The sequence below is a fragment of the Salvia miltiorrhiza genome, chromosome 1, assembly GCF_028751815.1.
Source record: "Salvia miltiorrhiza cultivar Shanhuang (shh) chromosome 1, IMPLAD_Smil_shh, whole genome shotgun sequence".
In the NCBI taxonomy this organism is placed as follows: Eukaryota; Viridiplantae; Streptophyta; class Magnoliopsida; order Lamiales; family Lamiaceae; genus Salvia; species Salvia miltiorrhiza.
This window is the reverse complement of record NC_080387.1, coordinates 76,210,597-76,232,919: the sequence shown is the minus strand read 5'-3', so window position 1 is coordinate 76,232,919 and position 22,323 is coordinate 76,210,597. Positions and strand designations below refer to the sequence as shown.

Here is a 22,323-nt window from a genome sequence, read left to right as displayed (position 1 = left end):
GAAAATAAGAATTTGAAGGGATGTCATGTTGCACATGGAGAATGGAAGCTCACCATTTAATTTGTTGGAAGAGAGGTCTAGGTACCACAAATTTGATAGATTCCCAATGGTGGATGGTATTGGACCTAAAAATTGGAGAACCCTTCATATAAATCACTTTAAAGATAGAGATGTAAAGCACTCAGATCTTTTGACACAAATTAGCTAAGTCATACAATTCGAAAAAAAGTGTTTTCTATTTTTTTTCTTTTTTAAATATCATTCGTGTTCTATTTCATATTGTGCATGCATTGCCAAAGGAATTAGACAAATAGCATATCTTTCTTTGACAGATAATTTGAAATATCTTTTCAACAAATGCATCTAAAACCAACAAATTAGGAAATGGATGACAAATAATTTATGTAATGTTCCGTCTAATTTTTTTTACCACTAAACTGATTTATAATTGAACGATAGATGGCTAAAGATTTGCTAAAGTTTTCATAGCATTGTGGAATTTCTTATTCCCAAGATATACATAATCAATCTCTTTTGGAATATCACCTCCACAATTTCCAAGTCGTAAAATAAATTGATTTGATTATTATAACACGACCACAAAAATAATAAGTATTAGAACACTATATTTAATGGTTCGTTTTTGTTAGTTCGAATACATTATTAAGGGAATATTAAATGGTAATTGTCGAATCCACTTAATTTTGACTCGGTTCAATTTATTCTTGGCAATGAATCAATTAAATGGGCCTTCTGATATTTACAAATTGGTTTTCAGTTGTTAAAATAAAATTAAAAAGTAATTTTTTTTTATCAAAGCATGCAGTTTATTGCTAAAAGATTAATGTACAAGTTGATTTCCACCAAAGTTGTTGTCTGTCAAGTAAATACTCTCAAGTTGTGTACATTGACCCAAACTCAACTGTATATCTCCCTCCAATTTGTTTGACCACAGGCTAAGTAGTTTGAGTCTTTGAAGGTTGTTATGCGAGCAAATGTCTTTTGGTACGCGGCTTGATAAAGTATTATGGTATAAAATACACCCTCCGTATGCAAAAATATATACCTAAATAGCTTCGGCACAGATTTTAAGAATTTTGTTAAGTGTATTGTGACCAAATTTTACAAACTCCAGACCATATAATCTCACAAATCAGCTTAGATAATAGCATTATACGAAAAATAATACTATAACTTAATTTAAATTACAATTTAAAATAATTCCAAGTCAAAATACTCACTAGCTTTTTATATTTGGAGACTATAATACATCAAATCTAGATTTAGGTGCATGCCCGGTTTTGTTGTTAGATCGAAATACTCACTAGCTTTTTAATATTGTAACTTTATAAAAGCAAATAATAATAATAATAATTAAATTTCTTAACTATAAAAAAATTATTGGGGAGCCCTATGGCATCTTCTATATGGAAAATTGCTTTTAATTATTTTCCTTGGACGTGATGATTTTCAAAAATCGATTGAAAGGGAAATATAATATTCATGTCATACACGACGGGCAATAGACTTTGACTTAAGCATAAAACTAAATGTGTATCACGTATTTTTATAATTCCCGTGGTTAGTTATGTACGATATATATACCAAACTCTTTCACTAAAGTTTTGGCTTAAAGAGTAGTGCAGACATACCATTTAAAGAGGCGCTGCTGAGGTCTAGTTGACGGAGACTTGTGATGTTCAAGATTTGTCTTGGAAATGGTCCACTAAGATTGTTGCCACTCATGTCTAAAGTCTCTAAATTATTAAGATAAACAATCTCTTTCGGAATACCACCTGTGAAATTGTTTCAAATCATGATAACTCGATTTGAATCGGGTGTAATAATATGTTACAAATAGTATGAACTGCAAATTAAATCATAAGTATTAGAAAAATAGTTAGTGAAGTGCTTTTCCTAATTATATGAAAGTGAATATATACACGTTTATATACACGTCATAATCCACGTCATTTCCATGTAATCATTACATTATAGCAGAAATATTTTTAACCACGCATAAAATATACATTTAGTGACATGTATGTGTAGGTAATGTTTAGTGTTTTACCTACACATATATGTATGTGTGGGTAAAACTCTTTCTTTACAAAGCTTTATCCACACTTGTTGACATTTGAATTATGTGTGGGTAAAAAGAAATATTTACACATAAAACCCTTGAACCTCTTTTGAAGCTGGTATATATGTTCGATTTCCGGTGCTATATCTTGCAATAAGTAATCGGATCTCTTAGGCTCATGGAATGACAAATGAATAATTAAATTTCTTAACTATAAAAAAATTAATGGCATCTTCTATATGGAAAATTGCTTTCAATTATTTTTCTTGGATGCAATAATTTTCAAAAATCGATTGAGAGGGAAATATAATATTCATCGCATAAAACTAAATGTGTATCACGTATTTTTTCCAATTCTCATGATTAGTTACAATATACCAAACTCTTTCACTAAAGTTTTGGCTTAAAGAGTAGTGCAGACATACCATTTAAAGAGGCGCCACCAAGGTCTAGTTGACGGAGACTTGTGATGTTCAAGATTTGTCTTGGAAATGGTCCACTAAGATTGTTGCCACTCATGTCTAAAATCTCTAAATTATTAAGATAAACAATCTCTTTCGGAATACCACCTGTGAAATTGTGTCAAACCATGATAACTCGATTTGAATCGGGTGTAATAATATGTTACAAATAGTATGAACTGCAAATTAAATCATAAGTATTAGAAAAATAGTTAGTGAAGTGCTTTTCCTAATTATATGAAAGTGAATATATCATATGGGATAAATTGTAAACAATTCCATTTAGATCGATGCAAATTGAGTCAATAATAGAGAGAGAGAGAGAAAGAGATAATAATAATAATAATAATAATAATAATAATAATAATAAAGTCCACCTGTGAAATTGAGCCCACCAACAGTAATGCATGAGCAATATATCTTGTGATATGGGCTAAGTTGTAAACAATTCGGTTTAGAGTCTACTAAAGTAATCATGACATGAGCAATAGTATTAATTAAGTTAAGTGGTCTCTCTGATATTTACGAATTGGTTATAAGTTGTTAACATAAAATTAAAAAGTCATTTATTTAATTTATTGCTAAGGTTAATCCTTTGTTCAACTGTAAACCGAGTCAAAGCAGTAATATACAATGTTCAAAGAACAGAAAATAGGACAGAAAAGTGACGATAAATATGATTAACAATTGGCTTATTAGAAATAACAATAAAGGTGGTTAATGCCTCAGACCAAATATCTCGATAAAAAAATTTAGCAAAAAAGTAACAACGTACCAGTTAAAGAGATGTTGCCAATGCGTAATTCACGAAGAGTCGTGACATTCCAAAGTTGTCTTGGTAATCGTCCACTGAATTTGTTGTTGCTCATGCTCAATACCTCTAAATAATTAAGAAAACCAATCTCTTTCGGAATATCACCTGTGAAATAATGTCAAATCTAGATTTAGGTGCATGCTCGGTTTTAATGTTAGATTGAGCATCTGAATAAAGAATCAGTATTAATAAAGTTGAAAGTAAAATGAGAAAATAATAATTAAATTACTTAGCTATATATACATCACGTTACTGAGGAACCGAAAAATATCATTAGAGGCAAGAGCCGAAGTTTTGCCATTTTCACAAAAATCTACGTTTAAACTGAATGGCATTATCAACCAATTTCTAGATTATCAGTAGAAATGAAATAGTAAGGTATCAATCTATTTAAATTCTCAGTATAGAGATAAGAACATATATACCTCTCAGTATAAATTCCCAAAAATATTATTATTATTTCACCTCTTTTGAAGCTGGTATGTTTGATTTTCGGTGCTATATCTTGCAATAAGTAATCGGATCTCTCAGGCTCATGTAATGAAAAAAGAATAATTAAATTTCTTAACTATCAACAAATTATTGGGGAAATATGTTCGATTTTCGGTGCTATATCTTGCAATGACATGCATCTTCTATATGGAAAATTGCTTTCAATTATTTTTCTTGGATGCAATAATTTTCAAAAATCGATTGAGAGGGAAATATAATCATCTCTTACACGACGGGCAATAGACTTTGAGCATAAGACTAAATGTGTATCACATATTATTTCCAATTCTCATGGTTAGTTATGATATACTAAACTCTTTCACTAAAGTTTTGGCTTAAAGAGTAGTGCAGACATACCATTTAAAGAGGCGCCACGAAGGTATAGTTGACGGAGACTTGTGATGTTCAAGATTTGTCTTGGAAATGGTCCACTAAGATTGTTGCCACTCATGTCTAAAATCTCTAAATTATTAAGATAAACAATCTCTTTCGGAATACCACCTGTGAAATTGTGTCAAACCATGATAACTCGATTTGAATCGGGTGTAATAATATGTTACAAATAGTATGAACTGCAAATTAAATCATAAGTATTAGAAAATTAAATAGTTAGTGAAGTGCTTTTCCTAATTATATGAAAGTGAATATATCATATGGGATAAATTGTGAACAATTCCATTTAGATCGATGCAAATTGAGTCAATAATAGAGAGAGAGAGAGATAATAATAATAATAATAATAATAATAATAATAATAATAATAATAATAATAATAAAAAAAAAAAAATAAGAGCCCACCAACAGTAATGCATGAGCAATATATCTTGTGATATGGGCTAAGTTGTAAACAATTCGGTTTAGAGTCTACTAAAGTAATCATGAGCAATAGTATTAATTAAGTTAAGTGGTCTCTCTGATATTTACGAATTGGTTATAAGTTGTTAACATAAAATTAAAAAGTCATTTATTTAATTTATTGCTAAGGTTAATCCTTTGTTCAACTGTAAACCGAGTCAAAGCAGTAATATACAATGTTCAAAGAACAGAAAATAGGACAGAAAAGTGACGATAAATATGATTAACAATTGACTTATTAGAAATAACAATAAAGGTGGTTAATGCCTCAATAAAAAAAATTAGCAGAAAGAGTAATGACATATACCAATTAAAGAGATGTTGCCAATGCGTAATTCACGAAGAGTCGTGACATTCCAAAGTTGTCTTGGTTAATAAATTATGTTTGATTATAAAGTATATTAGTGGTATACCACTTCAAACTGCTCCCCTATCCATTGTGGATAGTTGCAAATGCAGAAAAAGGAGTTGGAATAATCCGAATTCCATACACAGACATATGAAAAAAAAAAGAATATAAATAAAATTTTAGGATATCTCAAGACCTTGATAAATACTATTATGTGAGCTAATATCCCATTACAAGGGTGGGACTAAAAAAATTCAAATAATGAAAATAAAAATATTCATACGATCAATTATGAAATGTAAATTAGCGTTGTCCAACTATATGAAATTAAGTGAATATATGTATCTCTTGTGAATTATCAATAGAAATGAAATAGCAAGGGATCAAACTAGTTAAATTCTCAGTATAGAGATAAGAACACACCTCTCAAATTGTTGTAACTAAGGTCTAATTCCTTAAGCAGTGTGATATTCCAAATTTGTGCAGGCACAAGTCCACCGAAGTTGTTGTCTGACAAGCGAATACTCTCAAGTTGTGGACATTGGTACAAACTCGATGGTATATCTCCTTCCATTTCGTTCCACGATAGGTTAAGTAGTTTGAGTCTTTGAAGGTTATTGTGACTGCAAATGTCCTTTGGTAGCCGACCTGATAGGATTACCATATAAATAAATAGATTCTACTAACTACAAATTTAAAAATGGATAGAGGAATACAACCATGAAAATAGTTTCCACTCATATCAAGATAAGCGAGTGAAGAAAGATTTCCAATTTCCCGTGGAATGCTTCCTTTGAGTTCCATTGTAGTAGCCCGCTCTTTTATTTATGATAAAAACTAGTAAATGCAATTTTTATAAATGAATCCAGTTTATGGTCCTGATTTTTTTTTTTATCAGAGACGGAGTTATTATTTTAGCTTTATACTTTTATAACGTATAAGAAAAACGCGACGAGGATTATTGAGCCATTCAATAATTTATTATCCAGTTTGATAACTGACTTAGCAAAGTCAAGTTATTAATTTATATGCGATAGAAATAGTATTTCTATTATTTACTTGAAGTCGTGATTAATTTTCGACTTATAAAACGAATTATAAAATATGTAATTCGTAGAGAGTTATAACGAAGCGTCGTTATTTAGTAGAACCCAATATTAGTTTTACAAATACTTGTAACTTCAATACTTTACAAATCATTATTTTTCCACTCCCTAATGTTTCCTACACTATACACGCATAATCTCCACTTCTCCACTCCACCAACTATCTCCATCACCTTTTGCTTTCTTCCACTACATTTTTTCTCACCACCCTTTCCACTCCACTAATTCCACTACACCAAACTTTCCACCTACTCCCTTCCCCACCACACGCAAGAATGCATCTAACATTCCATTATACAGGCAACAATCTTTTCATCATCTTCATTCTTCACTAAGGAACCGAAGAGCAGCCACGAGTTCTGCCATAAGCACACTGCTCCGGCAGTGTTTTGCAAGGCGATTCCAGCCATCCAAAAGGTTCCCAAAAATTCCCAAATATCGTTCAAAAATATTAGTTCATGCATACAAGATTCATGCACAGTTAAATTATGCTTTCTCATTAATTGAGAATTTTCCTCGAAGCAATGTCTTATTTTATATTCTCGTGATTAAGGTCAAGCGCGAGAGTAAGAACTACTCAAGGAGTCAAAATACCTTAGCAAAACCTTGCTATCAGGTGGGCAATTTCTTACGCGTAAATAAAATGCTATGCAAGTGTTATGCTTTAAAATGCAAATTGGATCTTCAAGTATGGTATGCTTTATTACGCTTAAATGAGTTAAGCTTTATTATGATGCACATTAAATGATTACGCTTATTTACGCTTGAATGCTTTACGCTGATAAGTTTATGCTTATGTTTGATGCTTGCGTCTGTTGGGGGAGGCCTCCCTCAACAGTACGATGCCGTGTCCGTTGAGGAGGGCCTTCCTCACGGCGCGATGCCCGTGTCCGCTGAGAGAGGCCTCTCTCGCGGCGCGATGCCAGTATGCCAGTATGCCAGTGTTACAGCGTCTATTGGGGGAGGCCTCCCTCAATAGTACGATGCCGTGACCGCTGAGGGAGGCCCCCTTCACGGTGCGATGCCCGTGTTCGTTGGGGAAGGCCTTCTCCACGACACGATGCGTGTTGATGATTGTTAATGATGAAGAATGCGCTCATGCTGTTTATGAATATGGAAATGTTTAATGAGCAAAGGATTTGAAAGAAACTTATGCCTCTTATGCGAAGTTGTGTTTTGTTGTTGATATTATGTTATATGTTTGGCACTGCCCACTGAGTACTCTTGTACTCAGCCCTTCGTATGTTTATGTTTGTGCAGGTTGAGTTGTGATGGGCGATGAAGTGTTGCTGAGTGGAGTTTTTGTTGAACTTAAAGTAGGCTCAGAAAGGATACATGTCTTCATACATGTATCTCAGTTATGCATTCCGCTGTAAACACTGATTATTTCAGTTACACCTTCCGTTGCAAACTCTGATAATGTTTTAGCCAAGCCCCTAACGATGCCTTTTTCCTTTTTAGGAATATAACGCTTATACAAGTTCGTTGAGTACCCTTTTTATGCGAACTATGCCTTTTTCCTTTTTAAGAAATATTTCACGCGTATTCAAGCTCTTTGAGTATTCTTTTATGCGCCCCTTTCTAAACCCGCTTCTTAATTTCCCTTCCCCAGTCATGGTTTTCCCGGATTAATTATCCTTAATTAAGGCCGGTCGTGACAGAGTGGTATCAGAGCAGTTCATTTGCTCTGAGCCTAAGAGTTTATTTAAGCCAAACTTAGAATGGATCAATAAAGTGTCTAGAGTTCAATCAACAAAGCTCAGCACTTCATCGCATCACACTCAACGAAGCAGAATGGTAAACTCTTCCAAGCTTGAGTTAATGTTTACAAAAAGTGAGAATTATCGTAATAGCAAAGTGAGTAACTGTCAATAGCTTTGTTATGTTGTTATTGAATGAGATGATTTACGCAAGTACGATTAAATATGCCTATGGAATGAATCCCTATGAACATAGAGCTATTAAGATATGAGATCACCACTGCGACAGAACATAGAAGCAAACGTAGAAGAAATTCGACTGTATCTTTGGTGGTTATAGTGAAGGCAGCAAGATAAGTGATACATATAGAATAATTTTTAAGCTCATGATTTTATAGCCGCTATGAATCTCCATGACTTATGCCTAAGTATCCAATTTAGATGATATGATATTATATGCTTAAGAATTGATATGACTCATGGATATGAGATGCCAAGGACCCTTAGAGCTTACTACATCAATGTTGTCATTGGAGTTATGACTTGTTTACAAGTTAGAATAAGTTAACATGTACAAGAATTCTTTTGAGGATTGTATTAGATTATGCTAGAGTGTACTAATTGGCACATCCTTGCTATCAGAATGCCGCCTAAGAGAGGACGCCCTGCGAGAAACAATAACAATCGCAGAAACCGTAACGCTGTACCCGAAGAACCACAAGATGCTCGAGGACATAACCCATCCCTCCGCCCCCAACTAGGAGAGTCGAAGAACTCTTTTTAAGGCAAAATCCGCCTACGTTTGACGGAACGAGTGAACCAGCTGAAGCTGAGATTTGGGTGCGTGCAAATGAACGCATCTTCAACTTTCTACATTGTACTGATGAGGAGCGCCTATCTTGCGTCTCATTCCAGCTAACATGATCAGCGGATTTCTGGTGGGAAACACGACGAAAAATTCTGACACCTGAACAATGGGCAAGTTATACTTGGGAAGATTTTAAGACAGGATTATATGATAAATATATTCCGAAAAGCTATAGGAAGAAGAAAGAAGTTAAGTTCTACGAGTTGAAGCAAGGAAAGAAATCTGTGGTTGAATAAAACAAGGAATTTCACCTTGCCCAAATTGTGGTAAGATGCATAGGGGTGTCTGTCGTGCCGGGACTAACGGTTGTTACAATTGTGGCCAAAAGGGTCACTACTCCACGCAATGCCCCAACAAACAACGAGGTTCAACAATTGAGAACAGCCACACCCCCTTGCCAGCAATACGTGGACACTTGCGAAATCAGTTTCAATCACATCAGTGAAAATCTTATGGAGGCACCGCAGATATAAAAAAAAATTACGTGGGAGTTTGAAGACAAAATGAAAGAGAAGTACCCGGATTGTTTTAACAGAGATATACAAATTTCGGGACGAAATTTTTGTTAAGAGGGGTAGTATGTAGTAGCCCGCTCTTTTATTTATGATAAAAACTAGTAAATGCAATTTTTATAAATGAATCCAGTTTATGGTCCTGATTTTTTTTTTTATCAGAGACGGAGTTATTATTTTAGCTTTATACTTTTATAACGTATAAGAAAAACGCGACGAGGATTATTGAGCCATTCAATAATTTATTATCCAGTTTGATAACTGACTTAGCAAAGTCAAGTTATTAATTTATATGCGATAGAAATAGTATTTCTATTATTTACTTGAAGTCGTGATTAATTTTCGACTTATAAAACGAATTATAAAATATGTAATTCGTAGAGAGTTATAACGAAGCGTCGTTATTTAGTAGAACCCAATATTAGTTTTACAAATACTTGTAACTTCAATACTTTACAAATCATTATTTTTCCACTCCCTAATGTTTCCTACACTATACACGCATAATCTCCACTTCTCCACTCCACCAACTATCTCCATCACCTTTTGCTTTCTTCCACTACATTTTTTCTCACCACCCTTTCCACTCCACTAATTCCACTACACCAAACTTTCCACCTACTCCCTTCCCCACCACACGCAAGAATGCATCTAACATTCCATTATACAGGCAACAATCTTTTCATCATCTTCATTCTTCACTAAGGAACCGAAGAGCAGCCACGAGTTCTGCCATAAGCACACTGCTCCGGCAGTGTTTTGCAAGGCGATTCCAGCCATCCAAAAGGTTCCCAAAAATTCCCAAATATCGTTCAAAAATATTAGTTCATGCATACAAGATTCATGCACAGTTAAATTATGCTTTCTCATTAATTGAGAATTTTCCTCGAAGCAATGTCTTATTTTATATTCTCGTGATTAAGGTCAAGCGCGAGAGTAAGAACTACTCAAGGAGTCAAAATACCTTAGCAAAACCTTGCTATCAGGTGGGCAATTTCTTACGCGTAAATAAAATGCTATGCAAGTGTTATGCTTTAAAATGCAAATTGGATCTTCAAGTATGGTATGCTTTATTACGCTTAAATGAGTTAAGCTTTATTATGATGCACATTAAATGATTACGCTTATTTACGCTTGAATGCTTTACGCTGATAAGTTTATGCTTATGTTTGATGCTTGCGTCTGTTGGGGGAGGCCTCCCTCAACAGTACGATGCCGTGTCCGTTGAGGAGGGCCTTCCTCACGGCGCGATGCCCGTGTCCGCTGAGAGAGGCCTCTCTCGCGGCGCGATGCCAGTATGCCAGTATGCCAGTGTTACAGCGTCTATTGGGGGAGGCCTCCCTCAATAGTACGATGCCGTGACCGCTGAGGGAGGCCCCCTTCACGGTGCGATGCCCGTGTTCGTTGGGGAAGGCCTTCTCCACGACACGATGCGTGTTGATGATTGTTAATGATGAAGAATGCGCTCATGCTGTTTATGAATATGGAAATGTTTAATGAGCAAAGGATTTGAAAGAAACTTATGCCTCTTATGCGAAGTTGTGTTTTGTTGTTGATATTATGTTATATGTTTGGCACTGCCCACTGAGTACTCTTGTACTCAGCCCTTCGTATGTTTATGTTTGTGCAGGTTGAGTTGTGATGGGCGATGAAGTGTTGCTGAGTGGAGTTTTTGTTGAACTTAAAGTAGGCTCAGAAAGGATACATGTCTTCATACATGTATCTCAGTTATGCATTCCGCTGTAAACACTGATTATTTCAGTTACACCTTCCGTTGCAAACTCTGATAATGTTTTAGCCAAGCCCCTAACGATGCCTTTTTCCTTTTTAGGAATATAACGCTTATACAAGTTCGTTGAGTACCCTTTTTATGCGAACTATGCCTTTTTCCTTTTTAAGAAATATTTCACGCGTATTCAAGCTCTTTGAGTATTCTTTTATGCGCCCCTTTCTAAACCCGCTTCTTAATTTCCCTTCCCCAGTCATGGTTTTCCCGGATTAATTATCCTTAATTAAGGCCGGTCGTGACATCCATAGCCGAGATATCTAATTTAGTCACCCTGCTACGACGTGAATCACAAGTAACTCCTATCCACGTGCAAAACGAGGTTCCACTGCTCCAATTATCTTTCAACATATTGTGAGGATCTGAAGTGATGTGGGATTTCAAAGCAAGAAGTATAGATTCATCACTTTTGATTTGAGTTATGTTGTGTGCAGCAGAGAGGCTAACACAAGAAAACAATATGAGAAGCGAAAGAAGGGAAAGTGGGGAAAATGTATCCATATTGTGAGTGCTAATTGTGTGAGAAAACAAGAAGCCTACAAATGCCATTTATATTCAAATCTATAACAGTTCTTGTGAGCCTAGAGTTTTGGAGACTGAGAAGAAAATAACAAATTATTTTGTCTAGACTTAAAATTAATTGACCTAGTCTTCTTTATGCTCTCAATATTGGAGTGTGATTCGGGCAAAGAAGAAAACTCATGAAATTTCATGTAACGGAAATATTAGAGTCTGTTTTCTTTTTTCTTTTCTTGAGAAAATATAATACGCAACATTTAAAAAAAATATTATTCCACCTTTTTTTGAAGCTGAGATGTTTGATTTGGGGGAATTGTGATTCGTAATAGGATCTCTCACACCTATGGAATGAAAAATGAATAATTAAATTTCTTAATTATAAACAAATTATTGGGGAGCCCACAATGACATTTTCTACATGGAAAATTGCTTTCAATTAGTATTTTTTTTGAATGTGATAATTTTCAAAAATGACATTTTCTATATGGAAAATTGCTTTCAATTAGTATTTTTTTGAATGTGATAATTTTCAAAAATTGATTGAAAGGGAAATATAATTGTTACTTACACGACAGGCACCAGACTTTGACTTAACCATAAGACTAAATGTGTATCACATGTATATTTTTTTTTTTCCATTTTTCATGGATAAATTAAATTCGCAATATTTAATGGTAAGTGAAATTGAATCACACCCATGTATGTTAACATTGATCATTAGAGGAAGTCATTGTGAAATTGAATTTGCAATATTTAATGTTTTGGTATCGCGATAATCGCAGAACAATAATTGGTTAATCAATTGTATTAAATTTTTTGGAGGTTTATAATTTTCAGAAATTGATTGAAAATGATATATAATTGTTTCCATTTGAAAAACGGATTTAAGCAAAAGACCAAATGTGCATCACATATTTTTTATCTATTCCCATCCATCCATCCGTGAGTGATAAGATTTTGAGTTGTATGTAATTGACTGTAGTCAAGCATTTTATAATTTGATTAATAGTGTATAACTTTATTATTATCAAGTAAAGTCCAAGACTAATTTATAATTAATTATAATTGAGTGGTGATTTAATTGCGTATTGAAGATTCATGTAGAAATTGAATACAGTGTACTAGTGATGTTAAAACCACCAATGAACCCATCTATAGTATATAAAAGAGGAGTTTTCTACCTCCATTTTTTTCCTCTTTTCATCCATTAAAATTTTAAATATTTTTTCTTTTTACCTTTTTATATTGTAATTATTTTCTAAATGTCATCAAATTTGATCATGAAAAAATAATCAATATGTATCATAAATTTAATTTTGTACAAAAATCATCAAAAATGAATTTTTTCCCGGGGGCTACCGCCCCCGAACCCGTAACAATTCAGCCCCCCCTCCCCCCCAAAAAAAAATCCTGGCTCCGCCACTATTTGTATCATACTTTTTCTTAAGTTTGGTGTAAGAGCTTGTGCTTCAATTGTTTCTCTCTTTCTTTTTTCATCTTTAGGTTATTGGCATCTAGATATACGAACTTTCGGTCCATTCTGATTTTTTCCATGAATTTTGAAAATTCTCAAAAAATACACAAACTTTAACTCATTTTGTTTTTTCCACGAATTTTGAGAATTATCAAAAGTTACACAAACTTTGGCTTAATTTTATTTTTTCCCACGAAATATATTGTTATAAAAATGATTCAAATAATTATTTAATTTTTTTTTTCAAAACGACGTCGTTTTGATTACGAGTTCAACTTAAAAAATATCATGTCACACATGAATAATTATCGTCTATCATTAATTAAATCAATTAAGCTAGCTAGTTAAATATAAAAGAATTATTTGGATAATTTTTTAATAACAATATATTTCATGGGGAAAAAATGAGCCGAAGTTCATGTACTTTTTTTGACAATTCTCAAAGTTCATAAAAAAATGAGTGGAAAATCCAAAATAAGCTCAAAGTTCGTGTATTTAGTTTAGGCGTTAATAACTCTTTATCTTTTTGTATTTATTGTCGTTCTTGATTATTGACAAATGATATATAATTACAATAAATCTATGCAGCCACATTGTGACCACCCACATTCTAGTTTAATAGAGAAAATTTGAATTTATTTAATTTATTTTTAAAAATAAAAATAGGATTTATTTATTTTATTGTATTCTCTATATTGTAGTTATTTTTTGTGATTTTTTTTGCATCTTTTATTTTTAATTTATTTTTTTAATAAAAATAAAAAAAAGTTACAAAAAATTATTAAAAAATAACTAAAATGTAGATAATACAATAAAATAACTAAATCCTATTTTTATTTTTAAAAATAAATTAAATGATATATAATTATATATGTTTTAATTATTAAATTTGAAGTTAATTAATATGTTCAATAATATCCTAAATTGTAACACTTTTTTCAAGTTGATGGTAAATTATATATCGACTTTGACTAATTACTCTATCCAAACCACAAGAAACAATGCAAATATATCCTCAAACAATTTTTTCAGTATGTGAAACTCTGTAGAAATGACTTTTTTAATACTTCATAAATTAAGACGATGTCGTTTTGATCCAAGATAAGTTGGAAGAGTTTTACAGTTAATATTTAATATTGTTTCTCCCAATTCTCTCCTTGGCCGCGTTTCTCCGCCGCCGTCTGGAGCATCGGTAAGCAAGCCGCCGCCGCCGCAGTGCGCATCATCCGTTCCGGCTAAATTGTTCCGCCATCACTTCTGCTCTTCCATTCGAGGTACTTCTCCTTCTTCATCTAAATTAGGTCGATTTATATGCGACCACTTTCTGAAATGGACGACAGATAATTTACAAATTGGTATTAAATTGTTAAAATAAAATTAAAATGTCATTTTTTTAATCAAAGCATACGGTTTATTGCAAAAAGATTAATGTGCAAGAATTTATATCTAATCATGGGTTCACAATTTCACACATCTTCACAATTTCACACAATCTTTTGAATTTTAATTTAACGGTTTGATTATGATAATGGCAAAATATATAACTGTATATTTTCCTTATGAAAAATTGCGCCTTGTATTATTTTCTTGAATGAGATAATTTTCTGAAAGGACCTTGCTATTTGGATCAATTTGATCCGAATCAAATTCAAAAATTAATTAATGTTCAACATAAAAAGACATATTTACCCTTTATATATTTATCATTTTACAATTTTATTGAAGGCTTTCGATAATAGAGTATAGTTATTCTCCTAGATTTTTTTCTCAAATATAATAAAATTAAAATTCCTGATATTTTATTTAAGGAACCATCTTATCATTAAATTCAATTGAACCAACTAAAGCTTGAATTTTTAATTGAAACTTATTTGGGTAAACTTATTTAGACATGTCAACTTTGCTACCAAGAAAATTAATGTGTTCTTATCGAGAAAAGGGCAAACTTGAAAAGTAAATTGGTGCAAGTAATGGTCATAATGTTGAATATAATGAATGTTATCTATGAAAATCCAAGAAGAGTTAACACCTCCAATTTCCTCGAACCTCCATTTAATGGCCTAATTCTCCTAATTTATAAAAAACAAATTCATTTTTTCCATCGTCACACCCCACTCTCCTAATTCTGCCTTCCAAATCCCTCCTTTCTATTCAACTTCCATTATTGTTGAGCTCACAAAGTCTCTCTATTTCCCTATCATTTTAAATTAAAGTTAACATTATAACATATTGAACCTTCAGAACTATAATTATATCAATCATGAAATGCATTAAAGCATCATTTCTAACAATGTATTCAATAGTATATGATTCAATCAACGTGACACAACCAAAATAATTTATGCTAAGAGGCCTAATTCAAGTAGCAAAATTGATGCACCAAAGATTCTGTCTCACCGACCACGTGTGGATATTTGGTCTAGTAATTAATACAACAAAATTAAATTCAGGAAAAATTCAGCCTCAACTCCATGAATTATTACGGAATTGCAATTACAAAATATCTTAGCACGACAGAAGTCTCACAGAGAAAACTAAACTAATGAATTACAACAAATTAACAACTTAATTTGTTTCAGAAAGTGGTAGTATATAAGTCGACCTAATTCAAAAAGATAAAAGAGAAAGAGAGAAACAATTAAAATGAAGAAAAAGTAAGAAACAAAGATTAAAATAACTGGAGCAAGTATCAGTCTCTTCACTTTAAAGGTAATTTTCATCTCCAAAAAGAAATATGTGAAGAATATGAGTGTATGTATGCGTCTGAATAGTATGTGGTGTGTGACCATCTGCAAAAGTAGACGTGTGGAAATTAAGACCACATGGCCCAGCTTTTAATTTGGTGATAAAAACAATTTCTACACTCCTATATGATATATCGACATATAATATTAAATGTTAAAATTTAATAACAATTAAAATTGGACTCTCTAGCTAGTATAACGTGACTAGAAAGATAACTCTCCGTCTTGGGTTCAATCCTGCCTACGTGCGAGTAATTTTTCCACTTTTGTGTGGACAGTGGTCCTACCTGCATGTAGATAGTTTTCTCACCTTAATTTGTATGGTGTAGAGGTCACGCGTGCGTGCGAGTTACTTATTTGATTATGTAATAAATACCTCTTGTAATTCTCAGAAAAAAGAAAATATATATTTATATAGGGAATATATCGATAGAGAATGCTAAATGTATAGAGAGAAAAAAAGACAGTCTGAATATATATTTAAAATCCAAAAAAATCCAACAGAATCCTAAACCAATACACACAATCTCGTGCATTTATTTGAGCATTCCCTATGTCTAAATATACATTCAATAAGACAATACCCTTGTATAGGAATTATAAATCAATTCTAACCTTATATACGTCTGAATCAAAAGTTGGGCTGATCTCTGACCAAACCATGTCGGCCCGGCCCATAAGGCTCACATTGACATATATATATTTGGCCATTATTTTTAAAAAGGGTAATTTTATACATACCCCCAATTTTATCACTATAGCCCCTTAATTAAAATAATAATAAAAATAAGTATGATTATACTATTATACCCTTATAGCCACCGTTTAGAATTTATAATGAATCATAAGTCATAAAAGTTAAATTAAAAAAACATTTATGTTCAATCTCAAATTCATATAGCCTCATTCCAAATATTTCTTAATTTATTTATATAGCCCAACTCAAATTTGTATAGCCCCTTTGTCTCTATCTCTATCTCTTTCTCTCTTCACATGCAGAGCCTCGTCAGATGTTATAGATATCGTCGCCATCGCCAACGACTGAATCATCACAATGTCGTTTTCTCTTCGATTATCGAAGTACTATTTCGTGATTTCATGAATCATCATAACGTCGTTCTCGTTCTTCAAGCAGTCGAGGCCTAAGACACCACAGGAATTGGCGAAGGCGATAAAGGATAGTCTCATGGTGATCGATTCCATTACTGCAGCTAAGCTAAGCTTCAAGTTCCGCAACATTTTCAGTGGAAAATGTGATTATAATTTGTGATTCGCTGGTTTTAATTTTTCTGTTGTTTTTGGTATGCCTTAGCTTGTTGTAGTCTAATATGTTGTTAAGTCAGGTTTCAGCGATTTGGATCATTTGAGGAATCTATGCAACTACTCAAGAAACTTATAAAGCAGTTGAGGAGAAATGTTTTGTTAGTTCTTCTCCTCAATCTATGTGCTGAAGCAGGGAAGAAAGAAGAATTGTACAGAATCTGGAAGGCTTACAAGGGTAGGAAGGTTGTTAATAAAGTTTATATTAGCATGATGCGCTCATTAATGAAGTTTAACGACGTTGAAGAGATGGAGAAGATATTCGAGGAGTGGGAGTCAGGTGCCTAACTTCTTGATCGATGCTTACTCTACATAAGGCCGAAGCTCTAATAGCTCGATTAGTATCAAAAGGCGGCTGTCCACTTGTAACGACGTGGTGCCATCTAGCAGGAGGCGATCGTTGAGGAAGACCATCTTTGCTTGGCACCCTAAATTTGTGTCACAGAAGCAATCCTTGATAACTTGTATAGAATATTTGCAGAATAACGAGTGCTTGGAAGAGGCGGAGGAGTTGATAAAGTCGCTAAGGATGAGGCGGAGCGCCTTCTTCTAATGAGTTTTGCGGTTTCAGAGATGCCGGAAAAGAACATGAGTTTTGCAGTTTTACGCCTCTTTCAGATTGTTTATTTTATAAATTTATAATTCATTATAAAATTTAAATGGTGGCTATAAGGGTATAATAGTATAATCATAATTATTTTATTATTATTTTAATTAAGGGGCTATAGTGATAAAATTAATAGAAGATTAACTAAGATTAACTAGCATAGAATAGACTAAATTGGGCTATATGATTAACTAAAATTCTTCTAATGAGTTTTGCGGTTTCAGAGATGCCGGAGAAGAACATGAGTTAACCAAGATTTTGCAGATAAAAAATAAACCCAAGGCAGAAGGAAGTGGCCAAGTTAGGTTTATGGTCCTCATTGTTGCACAGAGGCGTTGTTAAAGGTCCTTTCTCGAGATTTCAGGTATATCAAATAGGTGCATTTCAATATGATGGTGTCAAGATATTGTTATCTCAAGAGCCTGTGCCAAAAACACATGTTTCTATGATCATAATAGTGGCTACATTGGAATAAGAGTGCTGTCAAACCATGCCATAGGAAATGTACTTGATTCCAACATATAAACATCGATGAAACTGTACTTGACTTCAAACCTCAAATAAAGCGCACAAGTATTTTGGCCCAACAAGTAGTCGCAAACAACATCAGCAAAAACCCATCGAACATTCCTTATATGCTTTAGCAAAGGGTTGCCCTTCTGCATTACAAGACAAACATGGGATAATTTATAAATCATACTATCAAGTATCAACCTACAGGACCTGGATAACTCCAACTTCCAAGAAATAGAGAAACATAGTTATCTATTCCCAATGGAGCATGAATATGCCACAACAGTTTACAGTCTCAGAGTTTGGAAGGCATCAGCTTATAACAGGCCAAACTAAATGTAATTTGAGCAAAATAACAAATACAAGTCACCAATTTATATGCCGATAGAGGTTAAAAAATGCATTATATCAAAATTCTTTAACTGGCTAAAGATCACATTTACAAAAATAAAAGAAAAATGCAGTGTGCTAACCCAAGCATATAAAAACTGTAGTCTGTAGGTTAACATAATGACCAGGTAATAATGTTTAGTCATTTTGAGTCCACATAACGAATTACACATCAACAATGAGTTTGGCATATGCTTATTATTGATTGAACATATTGGTAACAGTGCACAACAAAAGTAACTCACCTGTCTATGGCTTACGATGATGGCATTCCGATTTGCAGCAGCTGATGAAACTGAAGTGGATGGAGCTTCAGAATGAATGGTTTGCCTAGAAGATGACAAAAATAGCTCTTGATGTAACCAACATCCTACATGAACCACTCTAAAGCAAAAAAGCGTTCTCATAATTATACATAGATATATAGAGACCTTGGATGGGATCCTTGAGAGGATGAAGGGGCATCTTTGGAGGACTGAGCCACTGGTGCAGACGGCGGGGTGGTGTAAAATTCAGTGTTTTTGATAAAATTGAAAGCTTGCGAAAAGGAGGAGGAAGGCTTGAATAAAGATTGCGACTTAGGTTGGGAGCTCTCAACCACCTCTTCATATGAAGGTATTTTCACAACAAATGATGCATTATTCTGTTTCTGCTGCTCAGGATCACCTCTGTTTTCCATCTTCACAACTCACTCTCCTAATTCACCTTTCTACTTCCTTGATCAGTTTAAATCAAATTTAACATTATAATTTTACCCTACCTTCAGAACATTCAATAAACACATACAACCAAATCAATTCAGTAAAAATTCAGCCTTCACTACAGAAAATTCTACCGAATTCTTCCGAAGAAGTCTTACGGGACAAATTACATCCATGAATTACAGCAAATTGACAACATAATTTGTTTCAGAAAGTGGTCGCATATAAATCGACCTAATTTAGATGAAGAAGGAGAAGTACCTCGAATGGAAGAGCAGAAGTGATGGCGGAACAATTTAGCCGGAACGGATGATTTGCACTGCGGCGGCGGCGGCGGCGGCGGCGGCGGGCTTACCGATGAAATGTCCTTAATGCTTATTTGACATGAATATATGATAAAATGAGATATAGGAAAAATTCAATCATCAAAATATTTAATTTTGTAAAAAATGTCAACTTGATCAACTCATTCGAAATTTCTTTATCCAATCTATTTGATGACAAGTCCAGTGATTCAAGAATGCTCATATTTCCAAGAGAAGAAGGGAATTCAAGTATTGTTAGACAAAATCTATTTGATGACAAAAATGCTTATCTAATAACGAGATAAAATTAAACTTAGCAAATTTGAACAACAATCATAAACAACATTTTATAAACTCAAAAGCACAAACTCACAAGTATCAATAAAAAAACAACAATCTGAAATCCGGGACAGAACAAAAAAGCAAGAAAGAAAAGCTCATAATATATATTTGTCTTGAATCAAGTTCTCCTCTGTGTTGGAGTAGCTCTCTTCCTTGTCTTCTTCTTCTTGTATATATATCCAACGCCAAAGAAGAATTCCACCAACCATCTTGGCCTTCCAAATCGAATAATGCAACAACCAATTCCAATCCCAACTATGATTCCACTTCCATATCCCATCACCACACTTCTCCATCCAAATCCATCAATAAATCCGTACTCATCATCTTCATCATCTTCTTCTTCTGGCTGCATCCGCTGCCCATTCTTCTCGTTGCATTTTCTCGTCAACGGAAATCCACACAATCTCAAGTTTCCCACGTATGAATCATTCTCAAATGTGGAAAACTGAGTAGATTGTGGTATTTGCCCCACTAGATTATTCATTGACAGGTTTAATTTCTCAAGAAATGTCAAGCTTGTCAATTCACTTGGAATTCCTCCATCCAATTTGTTCGATGACAAGTCCAATGATTCAAGCACACTTATATTTCCAAGAGATGCAGGTATGTGTCCCATGAGATTATTGTGCGACAAATTCAAGTATCTCAAAGAATTCAGATTACCTATGGAATCTGGAATACTACCAGAGAAATTGTTGGACGATAAGTCAATGGTTGTAAAGGCTTCCAACAGTCTCGTCAATAACTGATCGAGACCTTTCAAAGTGATTCTCATCTCCAAATATCCTCCAAAGTCGTCATAACCTCTATATATTTGATTTTCCTTTACATCCATCATTGCTCTAAAACTCTTGAAATATCTTTGAGGTAGAGAGCCCACAAATTCGTTCTCTGATATATCTAAAACTTGCAGCTTAGGAAATGGAAGGTTGCTTCGTGAAGGCAGCGACATGTTACCATCAAACTTATTAGACTTCAAGACGAGCACTCGAAGCTCAGGAAGAGCTTCCATCCAAAACGGAAATTCATCTTGTATTCTATTATTTCCAACATCGAGACCCTTTAGACTTTTGCAATTGATTAAGGATTTAGGTAATCTTCCTTGCAATTTATTACCACTCAAATTGATGGACTCAAGACTACACCCTTTGATAAATATTGATGGAATGGGGCCACTAAAGTTATTTGCATTTAAATGAAATATGGACAACGATTTGCTCAAGTTTCGAAAGCATTGTGGAACTGTCCCTTCCAAACTGTTATTTGAGAGTAGAAGAAACTGAAGGGATGTCAAATTGCAGATGCAGAATGGAAGCTCACCATTTAATTTGTTGGAAGAGAGCAATAAATACTTGTGATATGTCTAAGTAGTGGTCAATAATTCGGTTTAGAGTCTACCAAAGTAATAGTATCAATTAAGTTTTGTGGGCCCTCTAATATTTACAAATTGGTATTAAGTTGTTAAAATAAACTTAAAATGTCATTTTTTTTAATCAAAGCATATTGCAAAAAGATTAATGTGCAAGAATTTATATCTAATAAATTCAAAGTCACATATAGTCATGCAAAGTTATAAGTATATAGTTAATTTCATAACGAAGCGTGACTCAATTGGTAAAGTTCTCCACTTCCAATTAATAGATTAGGGATTTGAATCACTATTGGGAAAATGAAAAATCGTTACTAATCTTTTTTTTAATAAAAAAGAGAGTAATAGTTGATTTAAAATATGCCTAGAATTTTGGAGACTAGAAGCCTACAAATGCCCTTTATATTCAAATCTAAAACTGTTCTTGTGAGCCTAGAATTTTTGGAGACTACTTACTCCGGCCCATAAGAGTGTGCATTGGCATTTTTGGACACTACTACACCACTAATTTTTTATTTCTTACTCTTATTTTTTAATAAAGTACACAATCACTTTTTCAACTCCCAATACACTTATTTAACATTTTATTAAAACTCGTGCTACAAAAAATGATGCACACCTTTATGGAACGAATAAAGTATTAATTTACAAGACAACTCAATTTGCAAGTCATTATTTGACTTATGTGACAATGCCACGTGGAAGTCAAATCATTGAGCCACAAAATTTGACTTTTACTCAAATAACTATTAATTCATCAAAAATATTATAAAAACTTAATTTTGAGGATTAGTTTAGATGGATAAAAGTAAGTGTTAATAGATAAAAATGCTCCCTTTCTTAAATTTTTTATGAAAGGGTCTTCTTCAATAAAAACATGTATTCTATTGATTCTTACATAAAAATATAATTCAATCAAAAATAGTTTTTATAAAAAATTTAGAAAACCCAAAATTCTTTTCCATATTTTTGAATTATTTCAAAAACTATATTATTATTCCAATCAAGTC

At 33.3% G+C, this 22,323-nt stretch overlaps 2 protein-coding genes and 1 long non-coding RNA gene across 3 annotated transcripts; 1 reads left to right on the top strand and 2 right to left on the bottom strand.

Annotated features, from left to right (window-relative positions):
• Positions 1-5,951: 5,951 nt before the first annotated feature.
• On the top strand, positions 5,952-11,155 carry LOC131006345 (uncharacterized). Its single transcript, XR_009095475.1, has 4 exons — positions 5,952-6,577; positions 7,421-8,017; positions 8,503-10,027; positions 10,871-11,155. It is a non-coding gene; the product is annotated as an uncharacterized LOC131006345 (long non-coding RNA).
• A 6,893-nt stretch (positions 11,156-18,048) lies between these two features.
• On the bottom strand, positions 18,049-19,635 carry LOC131006336 (DNA excision repair protein ERCC-1-like). Its single transcript, XM_057933547.1, has 4 exons — positions 19,556-19,635; positions 19,025-19,309; positions 18,839-18,923; positions 18,049-18,349 (listed from the first exon to the last, which is right to left on the bottom strand). The coding sequence occupies exons 2-4, from the start codon at positions 19,270-19,272 to the stop codon at positions 18,152-18,154; spliced, it is 531 nt and encodes a 176-aa protein (XP_057789530.1). The 5' UTR covers positions 19,273-19,309; positions 19,556-19,635; the 3' UTR covers positions 18,049-18,151.
• A 385-nt stretch (positions 19,636-20,020) lies between these two features.
• Positions 20,021-21,257, bottom strand: LOC131006331 (receptor-like protein 54). The gene has a single exon (XM_057933542.1). It carries the CDS (start codon positions 20,954-20,956, stop codon positions 20,060-20,062), a length of 897 nt encoding a protein of 298 aa, XP_057789525.1. The 5' UTR covers positions 20,957-21,257; the 3' UTR covers positions 20,021-20,059.
• Between the last annotated feature and the right edge of the window lie 1,066 nt (positions 21,258-22,323).

Coding starts and splice junctions, on each gene's coding strand:
- LOC131006331 (XM_057933542.1), bottom strand. CDS start 20,956: ATGGAAGCTCTTCCTGAGCTTCGAGTGCTCGTCTTGAAGTCTAATAAG.
- LOC131006336 (XM_057933547.1), bottom strand. CDS start 19,272: ATGGAAAACAGAGGTGATCCTGAGCAGCAGAAACAGAATAATGCATCA. Junction 18,924..19,024: donor TCTCAAGGATCCCATCCAAG/GTCTCTATATAT, acceptor GTCATCTTCTAG/GCAAACCATTCATTCTGAAG. Junction 18,350..18,838: donor TCATCGTAAGCCATAGACAG/GTGAGTTACTTT, acceptor CTTGTAATGCAG/AAGGGCAACCCTTTGCTAAA.